The sequence below is a fragment of the Erythrolamprus reginae genome, chromosome 6, assembly GCF_031021105.1.
Source record: "Erythrolamprus reginae isolate rEryReg1 chromosome 6, rEryReg1.hap1, whole genome shotgun sequence".
NCBI classification, from domain to species: Eukaryota; Metazoa; Chordata; class Lepidosauria; order Squamata; family Dipsadidae; genus Erythrolamprus; species Erythrolamprus reginae.
In genome coordinates this window covers 97,052,882-97,063,862 of record NC_091955.1, presented here as the reverse complement: position 1 = coordinate 97,063,862, position 10,981 = coordinate 97,052,882, and the positions used below count along the sequence as shown (strand labels likewise).

Here is a 10,981-nt window from a genome sequence, read left to right as displayed (position 1 = left end):
AGTGAGAGAGGAAGAGAAAGAAAGAAAGACAGAAAGAAAGAAAGAAAAAAAGAAAGAAAGAAGGAAAGGAATGAATGAAGGAAGGAGTGGGAGAAAAGAAAGAGAGAGAGGAAGAGAAAGAAAGAAAGAAAGACAGACAGAAAAAAAGAAAAAAGAAAGAAAGAAAAAAGAAAGAAAGAAAGACAAACAGAAAGAAAGAAAAAAAGAAAGAAAAAAGAAAGAAAGAAAGAAAGAAAAAAGAAAGACAGACAGAAAGAAAGACAGAAAGAAAGAAAGACAGAAAGAAAGAAAGAAAGAAAGAAAGAAAGAAAGAAAGAAAGAAAGAAAGACCACTGCTTTACAGGCTGTACTGAACACTGATGCTGAAGGCCTAGAAGTGAGGCAGCTCCCACCACCATGAGGTCAAAGAAAGGGAGAAAAAGAGGGAGTCAACCTATTCTCCAAAGCACCTGAGGGTAGAACAAGAAGCAATGGGTGGAAACTAACCAAGGAGAGAAGCAACCTGGAACTGAGGAGAAATTTCCTACAGTGAGGACAATCAACCAATGGAACAGCTTGCCACCAGAAGTTATGCCTGCTTCTTCACTGGACAGTCAATGGCTGGATTAGAAGACCTCCAAGGTCTCTTCCCGATTGTATTATACCTGTATTCTGTTCTGTTCTTTATTCTATTTCTCTCTGCTTTTCTATTCTATTCTCTATTCTGTTCTATTATTCCCATTCCGTTCTTTCCCATTCTGTTCTGTTCTATTCTGTTCTATTCTATTCTAGTTTTATTCTATTTCTATTCTATTCTAGTCTAGTTAGTCTGTTTTCTATTCTATTCTATTTTATTTTCTATTCTATTCCATTTTATATTCTATATTCTATTCTGTCCCATCCCAATCCATTCCATTCTATTATTCTATTCTATTCTACATTCTCTTCTCTTTTCTTTTCTTTTCTTTTCTTCTCTTCTCTTCTCTTCCCTTCTGTTCTATTCTATTCTATTCTATAATATTCTATTCTATTCTCTTCTTCTATTCTATTTTACAGGCCTTCTCCCAGGGAAGAGTCTTGGGTCATCTGAGTTCCAGGCATGACCTCACCGTCCGTCTCTGTCCAGTTCGGCCTTCCACTCAGGCTCTGAATGAGCAGCCCAAATATTTCCCCGATATATTCTTAGTTTTCCTGGCAACCCAGGTCAGGTATCAGTGACCGGGGACGGACGTTTGTAGGTCAACAGAGAAGACCGACAAGAGAGTCTCAAAAGTCAGCCACTCGCCCGTAAGAATGAGTCATGGGTATGGTTCTCCAAACTACGCAAAATTTATGTACCATGCGCAGGAGGCAAGAAAGACAAAGAAAAGATGGCGGCACCCGTAGAACTGACGCCGGAGCAAGCGTGCAGAAATTGCGCAATCTGGCGGCCACTACCGATGCGCAGGCTGCTTCCGTACCACTAGCAACCCACCACTGACGATGACATAAATAAATATAAATAAAACACCGGAACGTATCAGGACTGACCTTGCAAATGCTGGATCTGTTTGGTGAAAATCTCCGCTTGATGGGCGCTCGCTAGGCGCTCGTCTTCCAGTAAACCTGTCGGGAAGGGAAAAGGCGAATTAACAGCCGCAAAACCCTCAGAGAACCAGGTCCACCAGGCCCCTGCGGCTTTCCCAGCAGAATGTGGGTGAGCCAGGGAGTCCACGGAGGCCCAAAAACTCAAGATGGCGCCCAGCGACAGGCGGTTGAGGTCCTAGCTATTTACCGCTGCCCCTCAGATTACAAGCGTCCATTTTTTTCCCGTTCAAAAGTTACAGCGGCACCAGAAAAAAGTGACTGACAACTGTTTTTCGCACTTACGACCATTGCAACATCCCTGTGGTCACAGGATCCGCATTCGGAAGATTGGTGACCAACTCCCGTTTACGAGCATCGCAGCATCCTGGGAGTCATGTGATCCCGCTTTGCGACCGTCTGATGAGCAAAGCCAAGGGGGAATCCACCTGACAACCGTGTTCCTAACTTAACAACTCTTGTGGATTCATTTAAGGACGGGGGTGAGAAGTCACAAAATGAGGCAAAATTTGCTGTAGTGTCTCACTTAGCGACACAAAGGTGGTCGTAGCGTAGGTCGAGCACTGCCTCTATCGGACCCTCCCATTTTCTCTTTAGCGATCAAGCAATCCAAATGTTAATCACGTGACCGAGGGAATGTTGCAATGGCCATAAGTCTGGAAAGTGATCGTATGTCAGTTTTTTCCAATTCCACTGTAACTTCCAACTTTCACCAAGCAAAGTGTTGTAAGCCGAGGACTGCTTGTGAAACATGTTTCAAAATACCAATCAATCAAAATTCAGGATTTGAGTTTGTGCTTAGAAGGAACTCCAAGGCCCTTCCAACTGTATGGTGATTGATTGAATCTGATTGATCGATTTGATGGGTTGATTGATTGATAAACTGACTGACTAATTTATGGATTGGTTAACTGATTGATTCATTGACTGACTGACTGAATGACTGTTGGGTTGATCGATTGATTGATTGATTGATTGATTGATTGATTGATTGATTGACTGACTGATGGTTATTGACTGATTGACTGATGGGTTGGTTGGGTGATTGGGTGATTGATGGTTTGTTTGATTGATTGAACTGATTGACAGACTGATGGGTTGGTTGACTGATTGTCTGACTGACTGACTGACTGACTGACTGACTGACTGACTGACTGACTGACTGACTGACTGACTGGCTGACTGACTGACTGGCTGACTGATTGTTGGGTTGGTTGGTTGGTTGGTTGGTTGGTTGGTTGGTTGGCTGACGGATGTGTGGGTTGGTTGGTTGATGGGTTGACTTACTGACTGATTAATTAATTAATTAATTAATTGGATGTTGGTTGATACACTAATTGGTTGGTTGATTTATTGATTGATTGACTGACTGACTGGCTGGTTGATTGATTGATTGGCTGATTGATTGTTGGGTTGGTTGGTTGATTGATTGACTGACTGATGGTTTGGTTGGTTGACTGGTTGTTGGGTTGGTTGATTGATTGATTGATTGATTGATTGACTGACTGACTGACTGACTGATGGGTAGATTGACTGATTGGTGCCTGCCAATCAGCACAACCACAAAACGTTCAAGAGAAGAGACGGGGAGACCCAGAGACACAAAGGGATGGAAGGACACAAGACTTTGAGCCCAACCACAGTTGGTCAGTTTATCCCTCCAGGCTGAACATTCACAGGCCCCATTGCTCCCGCTAAACAAAACATCCGCCTTGGTTGTTGCATTTACACAATGCTTGGCGCAAGAGTGCACCGGACGACAGGGCTGGGTTTGAACAACACACTTAAGCGACACACAAAAGTCAAAGCGGCCAAGCTGGACAGGTGGCAGGAAAGCAGCTGCCGGCTTCTGGACCTCACCTGGGGAAGAGCATGTTGTGCGAACTCAGCTAGGGGGAGCCTGGAGGAGAGAACAAGGAGAAGGCCGGGCTTCAGCAGGAGGCACCTGGGAGGCTCCGGGTCAAAGGGGACCTTCCACACTCCCCCTCCCCACAGCACAAGCTTCTCCAGAAACCAGAGGGGAAGGGAGGGAGATTGGAAAAGGAGGCAAAAGATCTAGAGAGTAAACGCCATAAGTACAATTGTCCCAGCTGCAGGGGAGGGAAGGGGGAGGGGGAGAAGAGGAAGGAAGAGGAAGGAGAGGAAAGAGGAAGAACAAGGGGAAGGAAGACGATGGAGAGGAAAGAGGAAGGGGAAGGGGAAGAAAGAGGATGGAGAGGAAGAGGAGGGGAAGAGGAAGAAGAAGGGGAAAGGAGGAGAAGGAAGAAGATGGAGAGGAAGAGGAGGGGGAGGAAGAGGATAGAGATGAAGTAGAACATGAAGAGGAAGAAGGGAAAGGAAGGGGATGGGGAAGGGAATAGAGGGGGAGAGGGAGGGAAAAGAGGAAGGGGGAGAAATAGAAGAAAAAAAGAGAAAGGAGGGAGGAGGAGGGGGAAGCAAAGGAAGTGAAAGAGGAAGAAGTTGAAGGAAGAGGATGGAGAGGGAGAGGAAGGGAAAAGAGGAAGGAGGAGGATGAAGAGAAGAGGAGGAGGAAGAAGAATAATGCTCCTCGCCATCATCTCTCAGCCATCCTAGGTTGCCACCCAAGGCTGTTGAGAGGACAATGGACCCTCGTGGCGGTCAACCAAGAAGAGCAGCTCAAACAAGGGAGAGCCGGAAGGAAGCGGCTCCAGAGCCAGAATGGTCCATCTCGGTGACCTGGTTAAGATCTTACCTTGCAACTCCATAGCGTCTTCTTCATGTTTGAGGACGATCTCCCGCGTTTCCTCCAGTTCATCTAGAAGTTGTAACACCTGAGCCTGGAGTTCGTTCTCCAAGTCTTCTTTTGAGGTGTCCCCATCGTTATTAGGTTCTTCTTTCGATTCGTCCTCTTCCTCCTCATCCTTCTGCTCCTCTTTCTCCTTCTCCTCTTCTTCCTTCCCCTCCTCTTCTTTCTTCTCCTCTTCCTCCTTCTCTTCCACTTCCTCCTCCTCTTCCTCCTCCTCCTCTTCCTCCTCATCCCCCTCGTCTGGCTCCTCTTCGTTCATTTGTTTCTTGGGTAAATCCACTTCACCTGACATAAAAACATCACACTCAACATCAACAATGCCAAGAGAAGAGTCGAGGAGCCATGGAACCTATTTTTAATAGTGTAGGCTGTTGCCAAATTATTGCAATGATATGGCAAACCTATCTTGCCAATAAAGCACCTCATTATTCTGTATTTCTTAAGCCTAAAAGTTTATCTATCAGTAGTGGGCTGCAACTGATATGGGGCAATACGGCATCCCGGTAGCAAAAATCGAGGTGCCACTCCAGCTGACCAGCAGGCAACCACGTGCATCGGTGTGAGATTTGGCTTCTGCGCATGCACCGGAAGCAAAATCTCATGTGAGGACACACACTCTCCTCACATGAGATTTTGATTCCGGCGCATGGGCAGAAGCTGAATCTCACACGGACGCACGCATGCACACCAGATGCATGAACGCCCTTGCCAGGTACCAGGAGCATTCCGGTAGTACCAGTGACGGGGAACCCTTCACTGCTCTCTATAAATCTATGGTAAGGGTTACTTGCTTATTCAGCTCTTCGATTGTTCTAACTAAGAGCAAAGGTTAAACCATCAATCATGGAATGCCCTCTGTGGATATGATAAAATTAAATCTACATGCCCGGTTTAAGCCATTCCTTTGATTAGCTTAAGGAAATAATTATCCATTTAAGCTTCCACCTAAAGTAAATAAACCCCTTCTGTTTGTCTCAGGTGAAAAACTAATTAGATACTCTTCTGTTTGTTTTAGCCTATCCTATCTTGACAGGATTATGTCTGCATGCTATATGTTACATATTAATCATTCCTATTGTAACTAGGTTAAGTGAAAAATTAATACTTTATATTTGTATGCACAGGAAACTAGTTATAAATAATATAAATGGCAAGTTTAGAGGCAGAGCTCAAAATACTGTGATAAATCCACAGGAACTGAATTTAAACATGCCTGGGATAAACATAGATCCATCCTAAGATAAAAGACAGGAAATAGTATAAGGGCAGACTAGATGGACCAGGAGGTCTTTTCTTCCATCAATCTTCTAGGTTTCTATGTTTCTAAAATAACAAAGCTGCTAATTCCTGGCCCAGACAAGCTTTGTTCAAGAAATAATGTCTACGCGCCTGTGACTTCTACATAGTAGGCCAACTTGCTATAGACCAAACCTTTCCAAAACAAAATGGGCTACTTCTACATACCAGCCCAACACAATATGGGCAGGATTGAAGGCTAATCAAAGACGGATAATAGAAGGCAACTTACTCCCAGTTAAGAGTCAAGAAAAAGATGGAACTGGAGTTATGACCAATAATGGTCCAAGGATCCCAGCATCAGCTGGGGCACCTTCTCTGCTACATCCCAAAACTGTTGGTCTACTGTTGAGGAGGGGAAGGAAAAAGAGAGAGAAATGAAGGGAGGGAGGGGGAAAAGAGGGAGGGAGGGAGTGGGGAAGGGGAAAAAAGAGGAAGGAAGGAAGGAAGGAAGGAAGGAAGAAAAGAGAGAGAGACGGAGAGAGGGAGGTAGTGAGGGGAAGATTGTATTTTTATATGTTTTGACCCGCCCTGAGTCCTCGGAGAAGAGCGCCATATAAGTCAAATAAAAAATAAAATAATAAAATAAAATAAAATAAAATAAAATAAAATAAAATAAAATAAAATAAAATAAAATAAAATAAAATAAAATAAAATAAAATAAAATAAAATAAAATAAAATAAAATAAAATAAAATAAAATAAAAAAAAATAAAATAAAATAAAATAAAATAAAATAAAAATAAAATAAAATAAAATAAAATAAAATAAAAAACAAAATAAAACAAAACAAAATATAAAATAAAATAAAATAGATAAAAAAGAGGAAGGAAGGAAGGAAGGAAGGAAGGAAGGAGAGAAGGGAAGGAGAAAGCCTTCCTTCCTTCCCCAATAGTTAGAATGCAGTATTGCAACCAGAGTCTGCCCACTGCCAGCAGTTCGATCCTTACCGTCTCAAGGTCAACTCAGCCTTCCCTCCTTCCGAGGTGGGTCAAATGTGGACCCAGATTGTTGGGGGCAAGAGGCTGACTCTGTAAAACCGTTTAGAGAGGGCCAGAAAAGCACTACGAAGCTGTATATAAGTCTAAATGCTAACTGCTAATTTGCAGACCTCTGGCCCATCATCTCAGAACGACTCAAGGCTCCTTTTCTATTTTAAAGCGGGGGGGATCCTTTCCCCAACATTGCCACCCCCACCCATCCCACTGACACTTCCATAACAGAGCTACAGGTGGGTCCCCTTCACGCCACACCCAAAAAAACCAGTGTGGGACCCTCCCTGATGCCCCCACCAGCAGACCTGGCTGGAAAAATAAAGATGGAATTCTCCTAATTTAATTTAATTAATTGATCCAGGTTTAACCTCAAAGGAGAATTAACCAAGATAGATGGCTGGATGGGTGTCACAGCCCGCTTGGAGGCGCCCAAAGACTCCCTCCAGAAGGAAGCAGCAGCGGGGGACACCCCCTCCCCCTCCGAGGTGGGATTATGGCTCTCCCCCAAAATAAATGCAACACCCCCCCCCCCGACAAAAAAAGAGGTTCAAATTCTGCATTGGGCAACCGGGATGGGGGGCTTTCTTCCAAATCCGGAGTGGTTCTAAAATCCATGAGGAGCGGGCGTCCGATGGCTTTTCCCACCCCCTCCTCCCGTTCCCCCCTCCCCACCTCCTGGCCCGTGACGTCATCAGGAGCAGGTGTTTGCTGACGGGAGGGGGGAAGGGGCGGAGAGACAAGGCTGGGGGAGCTGATGCCACCAGAAAGGGGGGGTGGAAACTCGAGGATGGGGGGTCTTGAAATGGGGTGGGGGCTCAGGAAGTGGAGGGGGGCAGAAGCTCCTGCCCCGCAGGGGAGGGGGCGACGAGAGCCGGCCACGGGGGAGTGGGGAGGGGGCTGCGTGGGGGGTGGGTGGGAGGGGGCCAGGAGGATCTCCCCCACCCCCCACCCCCACCGACCTGCTCTGGCCTTCATCCTCCTCCTCTTCCTCCGCAGCACCATCATCCCAGCCGCTTCCATGGCGTTTTGGAGGAAGAAATTGTACGGGGGGGGGAGGGAGAGGAGAAGGAGGAGCAGAGGGGAGACCCTCCCCCAGGCGGGCAAGAGGCGCGTGCACGTGCACACCTACAGTGGACACGCAGAGGCAGACACGCGCGTCCCCGCCTGGCTAAGGATGCTCCTTGGCACCGCCGCCCGAGCCAAGCGGATGCCCGGGACCCCCTTTTCCCCACGACCCTCCCTCACTCCACCCGGGAAGAGGGGCGCGCCTTCGGGCGCTGGAGCCCTGCAAAGCCCCGCTTCGCTCGGGCCGCTTCTCCTCCCGCCGCACCATCGGGGTGGGAAGGGAGGACGCCCCCTCCCCTCCAAGGTCCCGGCTGGGCCGCCTGCCGACCCCCGCCCGCAATTCAAGGGGTCCGTGAAAGCCCTTCTTCATCCAACTGGGCTTCGTGAGCTGATGGCACCTTCCCGAGACAGAGATGATAGATGAAAGATGGAAAGATAAGACATCTAGAGTCGTGTTTCCCAACCTTGGCCACTTGAAGATATCGGGACTTCAACTCCCAGAATTCCCCAGCCAGCGAATTCTGGGAGTTGAAGTCCAGATATCTTCAAGTGGCCAAGGTTGGGAAATATCCTAGAGGATGGATGGATGGGATGAATGCAGAGAGAGATTATAGAGATTAATAATAATAATTAATAACAATAACAACAATAATAATAATCTTGGCAGCTGCCAAAAAAGGCAGTGCTGTTCTAGGCGGCATTAAGATAATGTGAAGTGTTAATACAAATGTAAAAGGCCTTGGGAAGGTCACCCTTGAAATCCTGCATTCAGTTTTGGTCACCAGGATGCAAAAAGGACGTTGAGACTTTGGAAAGAGTGCAGAGAAGAGCAATCAAGAGGACTAGGGGACTGGAGGCTAAAACCTATGAAGAACGGTTGGAGGGACTGGGCCTGGCTAGTTTAATGCAAAGAAGGACCAGGGGAGACACGATAGCAGCCTTCCAGTATCTCAGGGGTTGCCACAAAGAAGAGGGAGTCAAGCTATTCTCCAAAGCACCTGAGGGTAGAACAAGAAGCAATGGGTGGAAACTAAACAAGGAGAGAAGCAACTTAGAACTAAGGAGAAATTTCCTGATAGAACAATTAATCCATGGAACAGCTTGCCTCAAGTTGTGAATGCTCCAACACTGCAAGTTTTAATGAAGATGTTGGATAACTATTTGTCTGAAGTAGTGTAGGGTTCCATCCATCCATCCATCATCTGTCTCCCCCACCCCCATTCTCTCTCTCAAGAGCTGGGGTTCAGCAGTTCAAATCTCACCACCGGCTCAAGGTCGACTCAGCCTTCCGTCCTTCCAAGGTGGGTAAAATGAGGATGCAAATTGTTGGGGGCAAAAGGCTGAGTCTGTCAACCGCTTAGAGAGGGCTGGAAAAAGCACTGTGCCGTGGGTGTATAAGTCTGAATGCTATTGCTATTCAAGAAGGCCCCATCACCTCTTTGTCCCCACAGCTGACCACATGTTAACACCTGCTTCCTCCCAGCCCAGCCTCTTCTGCAGACTGTTCGGACATGCTGGGGGTTCTAAGTTCCGTGTTGCCCTGGCAATGGACCACAGCATCCTTTGACCAAGAGGTCTCTGCTGCTTCCAAGCTGGACTGCAGAATCGCAAGATAAAGCCTTAGGCCACACCTGGAATACTGCATTATTGATTGATTGATTGATTGATTGATTGATTGATTTTATTTGATTTGATTTGTGTGCCGCCCCTCTCCATAGACTCAGGGCGGCATCCCGTTGACGCCACAATATAATTAGTCAAACTAATAAGTAAATAAAGAAGAAGACATCAAGACTCTAGAACAAGGGCAGACAAGGGTCCGTGGGCACTGCCATCTTTTTTTAATTTTTATTTCCTTTGGTTTTTGTTTTTAGATATTTTTTCTGAATGTCTTTCTGGGCTTTTTTCTTTCTGCACCTGTGCAAAAACCAAGTTTCCGGCACTGTGCATGCAATCACGTTTTTGTTTGGGGGTTTTGGGGTGGGGGTTGGATTTTTTGCCACTGCACATGCATGCGTACATCCACATGCCAATCATCCATCCTTAAAAGTTTTTTTAAAAAAGAAATCAGCCCCTTTCTTTCTTTCTTTCTTTCTTTCTTTATTTTATTTATTCTATTTTTATGCCGCCCTTCTCCTTAGACTCCCGACGGCTTACAACATGTTAGCAATAGCACTTTTTTTTAACAGAGCTAGGCTATTGCCCTCACAATCCGGGCCCTCATTTTACCCACCTCGGAAGGATGGAAGGCTGAGTCAACCTTTAAATTAATTAATTTACCCCCATTCCCCATGCAACTTTGGGAAGAAGGGCACATAAATAAGGTAGAATGTCAGCAAATAGCCCGAAGTTGAAGGCAGGAAGTTCAAGGCTCAGAAAGGACCAAGACATGACCCCTTTTGTGACCTTCTGACTAACAAGGTCAATGGGAATAGCCAGATTCACTTAACAACTCTATTGCTCATTTAACAACGGCAGCAATTCACTTAACAAACGTGCCCTAGAAAAGTCGTAACATGGGGCAAGGCTCACTTGGTAAATGTCCCATTGAGCAACAGAAATTTGGGCTCCCTAGTGGCCGTAGTGAGTGATTATTTCTGCTGCATAACCAGATGGCATATTAATTTATTCTGCATATCAATTTATTCTTCCCTGCTAAACATTCTGCTAAAACAGAGACCCAGACGCACACACGCACAAATGCACACTCTTAATACACTTAACTGGGTCAGCGAAAGGGTTAACTACCACGGGAACATCCAAAAGCCATCGGTTGACCCAGTCAACTAGCCAACCAGGAATTAAATTTAGCCTTTAGCAGACAGACTCAACCAGGGAGAAATTTAAATTAAAATATCAGCACAGAATTTCCCAGTCCTTAAGTGAAGGCCGAGGGCTCCCTCTGGTGGCTGCACCTGCTATGGCATGGATTGCTGAGAACATGCGAAGGACTCACATACATATGGGGTGTCAAGGTGGTGCAGAAGTTGGTGATAAATTAACAGCTTGTCACATTATCTATAGAAGGCCTGATGCTGATGAGAACTTGGGAGGGCTGATTTCATGAGGAAGCAGATGCAGCCACAAAGCATTCTTGCGAGTGGTTCAAGGCCATCCTATGCCCACCCACCTGGGCGGAAGCGGAAGGAGGAGTTGTTTATTATTATTATTATTATTATTATTATTATTATTATTATTATTATTATTATTTTAGTATTGGATTATTGTTATATACTGTTTTATTACTGTTGTTAGCCGCCCCGAGTCTGCTGAGAGGGGCGGCATACAAATCCAAT

The 10,981-nt window shown here is 45.9% G+C and overlaps 1 protein-coding gene across 10 annotated transcripts in view; it reads right to left on the bottom strand.

Moving 5' to 3' along the window:
• CCDC136 (coiled-coil domain containing 136) overlaps positions 1-8,015 on the bottom strand; it is a 38,629-nt gene extending 30,614 nt beyond the window's left edge. For 7 of the 10 annotated variants that reach the window (XM_070754515.1, XM_070754524.1, XM_070754513.1 and 4 more), the window contains exons 1-3: positions 7,580-7,633; positions 4,277-4,615; positions 1,510-1,584 (exon numbers count right to left, since the gene is read on the bottom strand). In XM_070754515.1, coding sequence (XP_070610616.1) covers positions 1,510-1,584; positions 4,277-4,615; positions 7,580-7,625 — 460 coding nt within the window. In that variant the 5' untranslated portion in view covers positions 7,626-7,633. Of the gene's footprint in view, positions 1-1,509; positions 1,585-4,276; positions 4,616-6,575; positions 6,656-7,579; positions 7,634-7,749; positions 7,788-7,950 lie in introns of those variants that run through there. The other 3 variants (XM_070754518.1, XM_070754519.1, XM_070754517.1) reach the window with 3 other exon arrangements.
• Positions 8,016-10,981: the final 2,966 nt, after the last annotated feature.